Source organism: Budorcas taxicolor, chromosome 5 (assembly GCF_023091745.1).
Source record: "Budorcas taxicolor isolate Tak-1 chromosome 5, Takin1.1, whole genome shotgun sequence".
NCBI classification, from domain to species: domain Eukaryota; kingdom Metazoa; phylum Chordata; class Mammalia; order Artiodactyla; family Bovidae; genus Budorcas; species Budorcas taxicolor.
The window spans coordinates 145,274,520-145,290,460 of record NC_068914.1 but is presented as its reverse complement, the minus strand read 5'-3'; the positions used below and the strand labels follow the sequence as shown (position 1 = coordinate 145,290,460).

Here is a 15,941-nt window from a genome sequence, read left to right as displayed (position 1 = left end):
AAGGATTGAAGGAAAATATTCACCTAACATTTGGGTAATCCAGGTAAAGTTCATAGAGAACTTATTCCTAGAAATCCTTCACTAAAGGAAACACTAATAACATCAGTGACACACTAATACTAACTAAACTAATACTAACACTAATAACATACTCCCCAGGTCTGTAGGTGCCCAATAGGCTACTAGAGATCAATGGAGAAATAACTCCAGAAAGAATAAAGAGACGAAGCCAAAGTAAAAACAATACCCAGTAGTGGATGTGACTGGTGATGGAAGCAAGGTCTGATGCTGTAAATAACAATATTGCATAGGAACCTGGAATGTTAGGTCCATGAATCAGGCAAATTGGAAGTGGTCAAACAGGAGATGGCAAGAGTGAACGTCAACATTTTAGGAATCAGTGAACTAAAATGGACTGGAATGGGTGAATATAACTCTGATGATCATTATCTACTACTGTGGGCAAGAACCCCTCACAAGAAATGGAGGAGCCATCATAGGCAACAAAAAGAGTCTGAAATGCGGTACTTACTTGGATGCAATCTCAAAAACGACAGAATGATCTCTGTTCATTCCAAGGCAAACCATTCAATATCACGGTAACCCCAGTCTATGCCCCAACCGGTAATGCTGAAGAAGCTGAAGTTGAATGGTTCTCTACAAGACCCTCTGGAACCAACACCCCAAAATGACATTCTTTTCATTATAGGAGACTGGAATGCAAAAGTAAGAAGTCAAGAAGCACCTGGAGTAACAGGCAAATTAGCCCTTGGAGTACAGAATGAAGCAGGACAAAGGCTAACACAGTTTTGCCAAGAGAATGTACTGGTCATAACAAACACCCTCTTCCAACAACACAAGAGAAAACTCTACAAGGGGACATCACAAGATAGTCAATACTGAAATCAGATTTATTACATTCTTTGCAGCCAAAGATGGAGAAGCTCTATACAGTCAGCAAAAAAACAAGACTGGGAGCTGACTGTGGCTCAGATCATGAACTCCTTATTGGCAATTCAGACCAGACTTAAATTGAAGAAAGTAGGAAAAAGCGCTAGACCATTCAAGTATGACCTAGATAAAATCCCTTTTGATTACACAGTGGAAGTGAGAAATGGCTTTAAGGGACTAAATCTGATAGACAGAGTGCCTGATGAACTATGGGTGGAGGTTCGTGACATTGTACAGAAGGCAGTGAGAAAGATGATTCCCAAAAAAAAAAGAAATGCCAAAAAGCAAAATGGCTGTCTCAGGAGGCCTTACAAATAGCTGTGAAAAGAAGAAAAGAAAAAGAAAAAGGAAACATATACCCATTTGAATGCAGAGTTCCAAAGAATAGCAAGAAGAGATAAGAAAGCCTTCCTCAGTGATCAGTGCAAAGAAACAGAGGAAAACAATAGAATGAGAAAGACTAGAGATCTCTTCAAGAAAATGAGAGATCCCAAGGGAATATTTCATGCAATGATTGGCTCAATAAAGGACACAAATGGTAGGGACCTAACAGAAGCAGAAAATATTAAGAAGAGGTGGCACGAATACACAGAAGAATGGTACAAAAAAGATCTTCATGACCAAGATAATCACAATGGTGTGATCACTCACCTAGAGCCAGACCTCCTGGAATGTGAAGTCAAGTGGACCTAAGAAGCATCACTATGAACAAAGATAGTGGAGGTGATGGAATTCCAATTGAGTTCTTTCAAATCCTAAAAGATGATGCTGTGAAAGTGCTACACTCAATATGCCAGCAAATTTGGAAAACTCAGCAGTGCCCATAGGATGGGAAAAGGTCAGTTTTCATTCCAATCCCAAAGAAAGGCAAGGCCAAAGAATGCTCATACTATTGCACAATTGCACTCATCTCAATGGTAGTAAAGTAATGCTCAAAATTCTCCAAACTGGGCTTCAACAAAACATGAACCATGAACTTCCAGATGTTCAAGCTGCATTTAGAAAAGGCAGAGGAACCAGAGATCAAATTGCCAACATCCACTGGGTCATCGAAAAAGCAAGAGAGTTCCAGAAACACATCTATTTCTGCTTTATTGACTATGCCAAAGCCTTTGACTGTGTGGATCACAACAAACTGTAGAAAATTCTTTAAGAGATGGGAATGCCAGATCACCTGACCTGCCTCTTGAGAAATCTGTCTACAGGTCAGGAAGCAACAGTTAGAACTGGATGTGGAACAGACTGGTTCCAAATAGGAAAAGGAGTACATCAAGGCTGTATAGTCACACCAGGCTTATTTAACTTATATGCAGAGTACATCATGCAAAATGCTGGGTTGGGTGAAGCACAAGCTGGAATCAAGACTGCCATGAGAAATATTGATAACCTCAGATATGCAGATGACACCATCCTTATGGCAGAAAGTGAAGAAGAACTAAACAGCCTCTTGATGAAAGTGAAAAAGGAGAGTGAAAAAGTTGGCTTAAAGCTCAACATCTAGAAAACTAAGATCATGGAGTCTGGTCTCATCACTTCATGGCAACTAGACGGGGAACCAGTCCATCCTAGAGAAGATCAGTCCTGGGTGTTCATTGGAAGGACTGATGTTGATGCTGAAACTCCAATACTTTGGCCCCCTAATGTGAAGAGCTGACTCATTTGAAAAGACCTTGATGCTGGGAAAGATTGAAGGCAGGAGAAGAAGGAGATGACATAGGATAGGATGGTTGTGTGGCATCACTGACTCGATGGACATGAGTTTGGGAGGAATCCAGGAATTGGTGATGGACAAGGAGGCCTGGTGTGCTGCAGTCCATGGGGTTGCAGAGAGTCAGACACGACTGAGTGACTGAAGTGACTGACTGAATAACATCAAACCCATAAAATGCCTAGGAGAAAACCTAGTTAAAGATGTGCAAAACATTTGAGAGAAATTCAAGACCTAACGGAACGAAGGAATATATTTTGCCAATGAATTTGGAAACTCAGTGCTGTCAAAGTCAATAATTCTCAAATTTATATACAGATTAAATCTAACTGCAATCAAATTCCCTTATGCTTTTGTGTGTTTGAAACATGACAAGCTGATTCAAAATTTATGTTATTGTTCAGTCACTCAGTCATGTGCAACTCTTTGCAGCCCCATGGACTGAAACACATCAGGCCTCCCAGTCCATCACCAACTCCCAGAGTTCACTCAAACTCACGTCCATTGAGTCAGTGATGCGATCCAACCATCTCATCCTCTGTCACCTTCTCCTCCCAATTTCAATCTTTCCCAGCTTAAGGGTCTTTTCAAATGAGTCAGCTCTTCACCCCAGGTGGCCAAAGTACTGGAGCTTCAGCTCAAAAATGTATACAAAATACATAACCCAAGAATGACCTAAACAGCTGGCAAGAGAAACAACAACATAACTTCTTTAAATTAAAGTTACCCAGGAATCAAGATTGCTGGGAGAAATATCAGTAACCTCAGAAATGCAGATGACACCACCTTTATGGCAGAAAGTGAAGAAGAACTAAAGAGACTCTTCATGAAAGTGAAAGAGGAGAGTGGAAAAAGTTGGCTTAAAACTCAACATTCAGAAAACTAAGATCATGGCATCCAGTCCCATCACTTCATGGCAAATAGATGGGGAAACAATGGAAACACTGAGAGACTTTACTTTTGGGGGCTCCAAAATCATTGCAGATGGTGACTGCAGCCATGAAATTAAAAGATTCTTACTCCTTGGAAGAAAAGTTATGACCAATTTAGACAGCATATTAAAAAGCAGAGACATCGCTTTGCCAACAAAAGTCTGTCTGGTCAAAGCTATGGTTTTTCCAGCCTATGTGGATGTGAGAGTTGCGCCAAGCTGAAAAATTGATGCTTTTGAACTGTAGTATTGGAGAAGACTCTTGAGAGTTCCTTGGACTGCAAGGAGATCCAACCAGTCAATCCTAAATGAAATCAGTCCTGAATATTCATTGGAAGGACTGATAATGAAGCTGAAACTTCCATACTTTGGCCTCCTGATGCAAAGAACTGACTTATTGGGAAAGACTCTGATACTGGGAAAGAGTGAAGGCAGGAGAAGAAGGGAACGACAGAGGATAAGGTAGTTGGATGCCATCATCGACTCAATGTACAGGAGTTTGAGTAAACACCGGGAGTTGGTGATGGACAGGGAGGCCTGGCATGCTGCAGTCCATGGGGTCACAAAAGGTCAAACATGACTGAGTGACTGAACTGAACTCAGACTTACTATGTGTGCTTAGTCACTCAGTCATGTCAAACTCTTTGTGACCAAACAGACTGAAGCCCACCAGGCTCCTTTGTCCATGACGGTTCTCCAGGCAAGAATACTGAAGTGGGTTGCCATGGCCTTCTCGAGGGGATCTTCCCAACCTAGGGATCAAATCCAGGTCTCCCACATTGCAGGCAGATTCTTTACCATCTGAGTCACCAGAGAAGGTTCAAGACTTATTGAAGTTACAATAATTGAGAAAATGTAGAACGGGTGCAAGGATAGACAAATGATACAGTGGAACAGAATAGAGTCTAAAAGAAGTACTCAGGCATATGTGCTCTTTCACTTATCACAAAGCTGACACTGCTATGGGGAATAGGTGCCCTTTCACTTATCATAAAGCTGACACTGCAGTGGGGAATAGTCTTTTCAGAAAAAAGATTCAGAGTCAACTGGATGCCCATATGAAAACATGACACTTGACCCTATCCTACAGAGATATCAATCCTAGAAGCAATGTACAATTATACGCAAAGGAAAAATAATTACACTTCTGTGAGATATTCTCAGAGAACATTTTTGTGATTTTGGAGTAGACAAAGTTCTTTTCAGAAGAATATAAGGAGCTCTGTGGACTGGAAAAATGGACTGGTTCAAAACTGAGAAAGGAGTACTTCAAGGCTGTATATTGTTACTCTACTTATTTAACTTATATGCAGAGTACATCATGCAAAATGCCAGGCTGGATGAAGTACAACCTGGAGTTAAGATTGCTGACAGAAATATCAATAATCTCAGATATGCAGACGACGCCACCCTTATGGCAGAAAGTGAAGAGGAATTAAAGGGCTTCTTGATGTAAGTGAAAGAGGTGACTGAAAATGTTGGCTTAAAACTCAACATTCAAAAAACGAAGATCATGGCATTTGTTCCCATCACTTCATGCAAATATATGGGGAAACAGTGGTAACAGTGAGAGACGTTCTTTTCTTGGGCTCCAAAATCACTGCAGATTGTGACTGCAGCCATGAAATTAAAAGACTCTTGCTCCTTGTAAGAAAAGCTATGACCAACCTACATAGCATATTAAAAAAGTAGAGACATTACTTTGCCAATGAAGGTCCAACAAAGCTTTGGTTTCTTCAGTAGTCATGTATGGATGTGAGAGTTGGACCATAAAGAAAGCTGAGCGCCGAAGAATTGATGCTTTTGAACTGTGGTGTTGGAGAAGATGCTTGAGAGTCCCTTTGACCGCAAGGAGATCAGTCAATCCTAAAGGAAATCAATCCTGAATATGCATTGGAAAGACTGATACTGAAGCTGAAGCTCCAATTCTTTGGCCACATGATAAGAACTGACCCATTGGTAAAGACTCTGATGCGGAGAAAGATTGAAGGCAGGAGGAGAAGGGGATGACAGAGGATGAGATGATTGGATGTTATCAGTGACTCAATAGATATGAAATTGACCAAGCTCCAGGAGATGGTGAAGGACAGGAAAGCTTGGCATGCTGCAGTCCATGGGGTTGCAAAGAGTCAGACATGACTGAGCGATTGAACTGAACTGACTGACGGAAAGAGCACTACATGGACAGAAAAAAAGTTGATAAGTCAAACCTAAGATGAGTAACTTGGCTCACTGAAGTACAGCATACCATTAAGAAAATAAAAATATAAGACCAAGAATTAAACACACAAAAATCATAATAAATACTTTTGCTGAAAGTCAGCATCATGGTAATTTGCACCATTGCATTTGTAATAGTCAAGAACTGGAAATAAATTCAAATCTCTGCCATTACTTGAATGGATCATGTGGTTATTCAAAGGAATACTATATAATAATAAAAGTGAATAAAAATGTTGCCATAAACAACATCATGAGTGAATCTCAAACACAGTTTGGAGTCAAAGAAATTAGACACAAAGAAAACATACTGTATGGTTTTACATAAAGTTCACACACTGAGAAAATATTCTATGGCAGTACAAGTCTTAGGTAAGCAGTCTTCCCTGGGGAGGAGGAGGACACGGCTATTGGGAGGCAATAGTGATTCTGTGGTGCTGTGAATGTTCTCTTTGTAGATCTAGGCTGGGGAATATGACCTAGGTGTACACTTCTTGTTTGTACTTTGTTCTCTATTATTATCCTTAAATAATAATGTTTCATAAAAAAAAAATAGTATTCATCTAGGCATTTCTTTCCCTGACATAGCACTTCTTAGCATTTCTTAACACTTTTTTCCCCTGAGAAAATGAGTGAACAATGAGAATGCTATGGAGCAGGACCTTACAGAGCCTTCTCAGGACAGACCACCCTCATGTCCTCCACCTGTCTCCGTTTGTAGAAAAACCTAATTAAAGAATAAATTTAATCACAGAAATGAACAAAAATCAGAAACAAAGGAAAACAGTCAAATAGGAAAAAAATAATAATAGTTTGAAAGTGAAAGTGACATCGCTCAGTCATGTCCTACTCTTGGCAACCCCATGGGCTGTAGCCTACCAGTCTCCTCCATTCATGGGATTTTCCAGGCAAGAGTACTGGAGTGGGCTGTCATTTCCTTCTCCAGGGGATCTTCCTGACTCAGGGATGGAACCCAGGTCTCCTGCATTGCAGACAGACGCTTTACCGTCTCAGCCACCAGAATTCCAGCTTGTGCTTGATTCAACCCTACGTTTAGCTTGACGTACTCTGTGTATAAGTTAAATAAGCAGGGTGACAATATACAGCCTTGACATACTCCTTTCCCTATTTGGAATCCATCTGTTGTTCCATGTCCAGCTCTAACTGTTGCTTCCTGACCTGCATACAGATTTCTCAAGAGGCAGATAAGGTGGTCCGGTATTCCTATCTCTTGAAGAATTTTCTACAGTTTGTTGTGATCCATGCAGTCAAAGGCTTTAGCATATTCAATAAAGCAGAAGTAGATGTTTTTCTGGAACTCTCTTGCTTTCTTGATGATCCAGTAATGTAGCAATTTGATCTCTGTTTCCTCTGCCGTTTCTAGATCCAGCTTGAACATCTGAAATTTCATGGTCCATGTACTGTTGAAGCCTGACTTGGAGAATTTTGAGCATTACTTTACTAGTGTGTGAGATGAGTACAACTGTGCTTTAATTTGAGCGTTCTTTGTCATTGCCTTTCTTTGGGACTGGAATGAAAACTGACATTTTCCAGTCCTGTGGCCACTGCTGAATTTTACAAATTTGCTGGCATATTGAGTGTAGCACTTTCACAGCATCACCTTTTAGGATTTGAAAGAGCTCAACTGGAATCCATCACCTCCACTAGCTTTATTCATAGTGATGCTTCTTAAGGCCCATTTGACTTCGCATTCCAGGATGTCTGGCTCTAGGTGAGTGAACACACCATATTGGTTATCTGGGTCATGAAGATCTTTTTGCATAGTTCTTCTGTGTATTCTTGCCACCTCTTCTTAATATCTTCTGCTTCTGGTAGACCCATAACATTTCTGTCATTTGTCATGCCCATCTTTGAAAATTTTGTCTTGGTATCTCTAATTTTCTTGAAGAGATCTCTAGTCTTTCCCATTCTATTGTTTTCCTCTGTTTCTTTGCACTGATCACTGAGGAAGGCTTTCTTATCTCTCCTTGCTATTCTTTGGAACTCTGCATTCAGATCCTTATATCTTTCCTTTTCTCCTTTGCTTTTTGCTTCCCTTCTTTTCTCAGCTATTTGCAAGGGTTCCTGAGACAGCCATTTTGCTTTTTGGCATTTTTTTTCCCTTGGGGATGGTCTTTCTCACTGCCTCCTGTACAATGTCATGAACCTCCATCCATAGTTCATCAGGTACTCTATCAGATCTAGTCCCTTAAAGCTATTTCTCACTTCTGCTGTATAATCATAAGGGATTTGATTTAGGTCATACCTGAATGGTCTAGTGGTTTTGCCTACTTTCTTCACTTTAAGTCTAAATTTGCCAATAAGGAGTTCATGATCTGAGCCACAGTCAGCTCCTGGTCTTGTTTTTGCTGACTATACAGAGCTTCTCCATCTTTGGATGCAAAGAATATAATCAATCTGATTTCAGTGTTGACCATCTGGTGATGTCCATGTGTAGAGTCTTCTCCTGTGTTGTTGGAAGAGGGTGTTTGCTATGACCAGTGTGTTCTCTTGGCAAAACTCTGTTAGCCTTTGTCCTGCTTCATTTTGCACTCCATTTTGTACTCCAAATTTACCTGCTATTCCACATGTCTCTTGACTTCCTACTTTTGCATTCCAGTCCCCTATAATGAAAAGGACATCTTTTTTTTGTTGTTAGTGTCTAGAGGGTCTCATAGGTGCTTCATAGAACCTTTCAACTTCAGATTCTTCAGTGTTACTGGTTGGGGCATAGACTTGGATTACCATGATATTAAATGGTTTGCCTTGGAAATGAACCGAGATCATTCTATCATTTTTGAGATTGCATCCAAGTACTGCATTTAGGACTCTTTTGTTGACCATGATGGCTACTCCGTTTCTTCTAAGGGATTCTTGCCCACAGTAGTAGATATAATGGTCATCTGAGTTAAATTCACCCATTCCAGTCCTTTTTAGTTCACTGATTCCTAAAATGTCAACATTCACTCTTGCCATCTCCTGTTTGACTACTTCCAATTTGCCTTGATTCATGGACCTAACATTCCAGGTTCCTATGCAGTATTGCTCTTTACAGCATCAGACCTTGCTTCCATCACCAGTCACATCCACTACTGTGTGTTGTTTCTGCTTTGGCTCCATCTCTTCATTCTTTCTGGAGTTATTTCTCCACTGATCTCCAGTAGCATATTGGGCACCTGCCGACCTGGGGAGTTCATCTTTCAGTCTCCTATCTTTTTGCCTTTTCATACTGTTCATGGGGCTTTCAAGGCAAGAACACTGAAGTGGTTTGTGATTCCCTTCTCTAGTGGACCACATTTTGTCAGAGCTGACAAAACCTCCACCTGTGCACTTCTGAAATTCCCATTTAAAAACTCCTGGCCCTGATCCGCAGGTAAGAGCTGGTTCTTGGTACATTAGTCCTCTGTCTCCCCAGAACTGCTTCTTTCCTCAATAAAGCTGTCTTTAATTTTACCCCACACTTTTCTCTCAGTATTGGATTCCTGAAACCTGAGTTCAGTAACAAGAATAAACATTTCACTACAGAATATCTTCCTTTTTAAGCCTGTTTTCCCTTACTCTCAGCTCTGGGGACATTTCACTCCAGGAGCATCCTAAGTATAGTAGCCCTTCCCTCTCTTACCTGAGCAGATCACAGAGGCCTTATTGCCATGGGAACAGTCAGGAACACCCAGGGCAGTCATAGGGCATTTCCACAGGAAGGACTCAGTCCCTGAGCAGTGAAATCGGGCTTTCCAGAGCTGATCACTTCCTTCTGCCCCATTTGGGGTGGAGATGGCGACTCCACAGCCGAGCTGACGACAGACAACATTGGCATTGGCCAGACTCCAGTGGGAGGCACAGAATGCTCTCCATCGTCCAGAAATATTCATCTCCACCTGCCCCTCACAATTAGAGGTACCATTTTTCATAAGCCGGATGTCTGTGTACACTAATAGAAAAAGACAGGATTTCAGCAAAGTCTTTTTTTTTTTTTTTTTAGCTGAACCGATTGTACGTGGATGTTAAGTCTTGCCATGCATCTCACCTGAACAGGCAACCTGAACAGCTCCACTGTGGTGACAAGTGCCCCCTGGACAGGGCACTCTGGGGCACCACCAGAGCTTAGGCTCCTCCCCCTCACACCTGAACTCTTCAGCCCAGACCCGGCCATCGGACTCTCTGAAGGGTACTTGTCCCAGGACAGACACAGCCTTCCCACAACCCAGCTCTGCACAGATGACCTGAGCAGTGGGGCGTGTGAAGTTTCCATCAGAGACTGGGGTCCAGGCTTCTCCAGAATGCACTTCTACTCGCCCTGAGCAGGGCCCATCCCCTCCAGCCAGACGCACAAATCCTAAGAGAAACAAAGAACAAACCCAGTGAGTGTTCATGAACCTGGCTTGACAATCGGAAACAACACCTCACAGGCAAAGGTGGGAAAGCTTTTCTTTCCAGCAGTGGAATAAGAGGAGATAAGAAGAGAGAATTTGACTGTCATTGTCAAATTGCATTTTCATGAGCAAGTTTCTGAAGAGATATCCAGAAGGATTGCAGGGTCAGTTCGGAATGGCTGAATCCCGAGAATATATATTGGTTAGGAATGTTAATTCCTATCTGGGGGCCTGGAAACTACAGTGCCCAAAGAAACTGCACAGTGGTAGTCATTCAAACGTGGGTGCAGAGCTGAAGTGAGAGTGAAAAAGGTCCATGGGATTCAAGAGGTTAGAGGCCTAAGAGTCAGAGAAGTTTAGAAGGTCATCCTGATATTTCTGGGGCTAGAATTCTGGCCAGTTTTCTCTCAGAGCCAATATTCAAGTCACTGAGGACAGGGAACATCATGCAGGCTGGATCTGATACAGGCATTAGGTCACAATTAGGTAATTTAATTGTGAAAGAAATTGCTCACAGAAATGATGAAAGCTCAGAGGGTCATAGGAGAGGGAGGGAATGATCCTAGCCATCTTTCTTAAAGACCTAGGATTTATGAACACAGCTGAGAGAAAGTGAAGTCTCAGTGGGATTATGCCAGACAACTGAGTTAGTTGATTATTTCATACTAGACATGAGATACTTAGCAAATGTAAAGGAGTGATAAGAATTTGATGTATTCTAACCCTATCTATATGCCAACTGCACATGCCTTTCTTATTTGGATTTCTGAGATAAGAAACCAGCAAGCTATAAAAAAGTATAGTGAAAGGAAGAGAGCAGAGAGCAAACAAGCCATATATTTTTTAGTGATTTCTAAACTGCAAAAGACTCAATAGGGGTGAAACATAGGTTTGGAAACCAATACATGTTCAGCAAGATTTTAACACCTATTATCACCTGTGCTCCTCCCATTTTCCACCTGACAGTGCTACCCTTTCCCATTTCCCCCAGTGCACAAAAGAAGAAACAATCTTAAGAGCTACAAATAGATGGAAAGGAGACTCTTAAAGGGAAGAACTTCTGTAGGGAGTGAGGTGGGGTGAGTTAAACGGGGAGTGGATGGAGTATGAGAGAGAGACCAAAGAAAGGACTCATGATCATGATTTCATCCTTCAGGGACCATATTTGGATACAGAAAAGGTAATTCAATTGGAAACAATCCTTGCACATCATAAAGAACAATTTTTTTAAAATAATTTGCATGGTTTCTGGGTGTGCTCATGGTTATTTATGTACATGGTGGAATTTGTCCTGGTCAAAGACTCTGATTGCATAAGTATGTGAACTTTGAATTCTCAAAAAGAATGATGTAACAAAATAAAAATCCACTATAGAGAGCAGGAAAAAACAGAAAAGACACAACAGAAATTAAAGAATTGAAGTATTAGCTTGACCACTGATATAAGAATGAATGATAAGAGAGAGGATGATCTGCTTGCCTTTTATTATTTATCCATTTCCATCTCCCCAAAGAGGCCCACAGTTTATTGTGATCCACACAGCCAAAGGCTTTGGCATAGTCAATAAAGCAGAAATAGATGTTTTTCTGGAACTCTCTTGCTTTTACCATGATCCAGTGGATGTTGGGAATTTGATCTCTGGTTCCTCTGCCTTTTCGAAAACCAGCTTGAACATCTGCAAGTTCACAGTTCACGTATTGCTGAAGCCTGGCTTGGAGAATTGTAAGCATTACTTTACTAGCGTGTGAGATGAGTGCAATTGTGCGGTAGTTTGAGCATTCTTTGGCATTGCCTTTCTTTGGGATTGGAATGAAAATTGACCTTTTCCAGTCCTGTGGCCACTGCTGAATTTTACAAATTTGCTAACATATTGAGTGCAGCACTTTCACAGCATCATCTTCCAGGATTTCAAATAGCTCAACTGGAATTCCATCACCTCCACTAGCTTTGTTCGTAATGATACTTTCTAAGGCCCACTTGACTTCACACTCCAGGATGTCTGGCTCTAGGTGAATGATCACACCATCGTGATTATCTTGGGCATGAAGATCTTTTTTGTAGAGTCCTTCTGTGTATTCTTGACACCTCTTCTTAATATCTTCTGCTTCTGTTAGGTCCCTACCATTTCTGTCCTTTATTGAGCCCATATTTGCATGAAATGTTCCCTTGATATCTCTAATTTTCTTGAAGAGATCTCTAGTCTTTCCCATGCTGTTGTTTTCCTCTATTTCTTTGCATTGATCGCTGAGGTAGGCTTTCTTATCTCTCTTTGCTATTCTTTGGAACTCTGCATTCAGATGCTTATATCTTTCCTTTTCTCCTTTGCTTTTTACTTCTCTTCTTTTCACAGCTATTTGTAAGGCTTCCCCAGACAGCCATTTTGCTGTTTTGCATTTCTTTTCCATGGGGATGATCTTGATCCCTGTCTCCTGTACAATGTCACAAACCTCCGTTCGTAGTTCATCAGGCACTCTATCTATCAGATCTAGTCCCTTAAATCTATTTCTCACTTCCACTGTATAATCATAAGGGATTTGATTTAGGTCAAACCTGAATGGTCTAGTGGTTTTCCTTACTTTCTTCACTTTAAGTCTGAATTTGGCAGTAAGGAACTCATGGTCTGAGCCACAGTCAGCTCCCGGTCTTGTTTTTGCTGACTGTATAGAGCTTCTCCATCTTTGTATGCAAAGAATATAATCAGTCTGATTTTGGTGTTGACCATCTGGTGATGTCCATGTATAGAGTCTTCTCTTATGTTTTTAGAAGAGGGTGTTTGCTATAACTAGTGTGTTCTCTTGGCAAAACTCTATTAGCCTTTGCCCTGCTTCATTCCATATTCCAAGGCCAAATTTGCCTGTTACCCTAGGTGTTTCTTGACTTCCTACTTTTGCATTCCAGTCCCCTATAATGAAAAGGATATCTTTTTTGGCTGTTAGTTCTAAAAGGTCTTGTAGGTCTTCATAGAACCGTTCAGCTTCAGCTTCTTCAGTGTTACTGGTTGGGGCATAGACATGAATTACCATGATATTGAATGGTTTGCCTTGGAAACGAACAGAGATCATTCTGTCGTTTTTGAGATTGCATCCAAGTACTGCTTTTGAACTATGGTGTTGGAGAAGACTCTTGAGAGTCCACTGGACTGCAAGGAGATCCAACCAGTCCATTCTGAAGGAGATCAGCCTTGGGATTTCTTTGGAAGGAATGATGCTAAAGCTGAAACTCCAGTACTTTGGCCACCTCATGCGAAGAGTTGACTCATTGGAAAAGACTCTGATGCTGGGAAGGATTGGGGGCAGGAGGAGAAGGGGATGACAGAGGATGAGATGGCTGGATGGCATCACGGACTCAATGGACATGAGTCTGAGTGAACTCCAGGAGTTGGTGATGGACAGGGAGGCCTGGCGTGCTGCGATTCATGGGGTCACAAAGAGTTGGACACGACTGAGCGACTGAGCTGAACTGACTGCATTTCAGACTCTTATTGACCATGATGGCTACTCCACTTCTTCTAAGGGATTCCTGCCCACAGTAGTAGATATAATGGTCATCTGAGTTAAATTCACCCATTCCAGTCCATTTTAGTTTGCTCATTCGTAGAATGTTGACATTCACTCTTGCCATCTCCTGTTTGACCACTTCCAATTTGCCTTGATTCATGGACCTAACATTCCAGGTTCCTATGCAATATTGCTCTTTACAGCATGGGACCTTGCTTCCATCACCAGTCACATTCACAACTGGGTGTTGTTTTTGCTTTGGCTCCATCTCATCATTCTTTCTGGAGTTATTTCTCCACTGATCTCCAGTAGCATATTGGGCACCTACCGACCTGGGGAGTTTCTCTTTCAGTATTCTATCATTTTGGCTTTTCACACTGTTCATGGGGTTCTTAAGGCAAGAATACTGCAGTGGTTTGCCATTCCCTTGTCCAGTGGACGACATTCTGTCAGGCCTCTCCACCATGACCCGCCCATCATGGGTAGCATGGCTTAGTTTCATTGAGTTAGACAAAGCTGTTGTGGTCCATGTGATTAGATTGACTAGTTTTCTGTGATTATGCTTAGGGTGTCTGCCCTCTGATACCTCTCGCAACACCTACCGTCTTACTTGGGCTTCTCTTACCTTGGACACGGGGTATGGACATTGGTTATGGACAGGGAGGCCTGGCATGCTGCAATTCATGGGTTCACAAAGAGTCAGACACAACTTAGTGACTGAACTGAACAGAGAGGCCCAGGTTAGGACCCCTAGACTCCTCTGGCTGGGAGTTTGGTCATAGGCTACACATTCTAATTAAAGCATTTTTATTTAACTGGTTGCTTTTGTTGCTCAGTCACTCAGTTGTGTCCGACTCTTTGTGACCCTTGGACTGCAGCACACCAGGCTTCCCTGTTCTTCACTATCTCCCTGAGTTTACTCAAACTCATATCCATTGAGTCAGTGATGCCATCCAACCATCTCATCCTCTGTTGTCCCCCTCCATCTTTAACCTTTCCCACCCTCAGGGTCTTTTCCAATGAGTCAGTTCTTCTTGCAGAGGAACTTCTTGTGGCCAAAGTATTGGAGTTTCAGCTTTAGCATCCATTGTTCCAATGAATTATTCATGGTTCATTTCCTTTAGGATTGACTGATTTGATCTCCTTGCTGTCCATGGGACTCTCAAGAGTCTTCTCCAACACCACTATTCAAAAGCATCAATTCTTCAGCTCTCAGCCTTCTTTATGATCCAACTCTCATGTCCATACATAACTACTGGAAAAAAAAAAAAACATAGCTTTGACTATATGGACCTTTGTCACTAATTAATGTCTCTGCTTTTAATATGCTATCTAGGTTTGTCATAACTTTCCTCCCAAGGAGCAAGCATCTTTTAATTTCATGACTGCAGTCATAATCTGCAGTGATTTTGGAGCCCAAGAAAATAAAGTCTATCTCTGTTTTCATTTTTTCCTCATCTCTTTGTCATGAAGTGATGGGACTGGATGCCATGATATTAGTTTTTTGAATGTGGAGTTGCAAGCCAGCTTTTTCACTCTTCTCTTCTGCTTTCATCAAGAGGCTCTCCTCTGTTCCTCTTTACTTTCTTCCATTAGGGTGGTGTCATCGGCATATCTGAGGTTATTGACATTGTTATATTAATTCTATGAGATTAAAAATTTAGAAAGAACAAGAAAGAAGTATTTCTTGTATTCTGTTTTATATACCCTGATACATGTGAAATATTCAAATATATGCTGAATAATCAATAGTTTTGTACATATCAAGATAGAGACTTCTGAGATATAGTGCATCATTTTTATTTTCTACTTGATTTTAAAATTTACATGGAAGAATAAGTGTGGGAAAATTCCAAGAAAACTACTAAATAGAAATCTGATGTGAGTAAAGATACTAAATACAATAAAGATATATCCTTGTCTAGTCTCTTGCTGTATACACATCCTGTGTCCTTAGGGACATGTAGCATCCTTCACACCAACACCTGGCCCCTCAGTGCTGCTCAGAGAACCTCACAGTTACCTTCATCAGCTCCCATTGCCGTTTGCCTTCCTCCCAGCTACTATAAAACCTTTTCCACCTTCTTCAAAAATTATATTTGTCCACGTACTCCAAATAAGCCCCCAAATGCAATTCTCTTATATCACTGAAGTCATCAAGTATAAACTATATAACCTGTTATCATAAAACACAGAAATTCAAGTTTTCTTACCTCCACCTTGACTTGTCAGTACATGGCTAAGTGTTCCTCCAAGTTTCA

The 15,941-nt window shown here is 41.3% G+C and overlaps 1 protein-coding gene across 1 annotated transcript in view; it reads right to left on the bottom strand.

Annotated features, from left to right (window-relative positions):
• Positions 1-15,941, bottom strand: part of LOC128048485 (scavenger receptor cysteine-rich type 1 protein M130-like) — a 123,224-nt gene that overhangs the window by 16,222 nt on the left and 91,061 nt on the right. Inside the window, exons 13-14 of the mRNA XM_052640886.1 lie at positions 9,838-10,146; positions 9,433-9,741 (exon numbers count right to left, since the gene is read on the bottom strand). Coding sequence (XP_052496846.1) covers positions 9,433-9,741; positions 9,838-10,146 — 618 coding nt within the window. The remainder of the gene's footprint in view (positions 1-9,432; positions 9,742-9,837; positions 10,147-15,941) is intronic.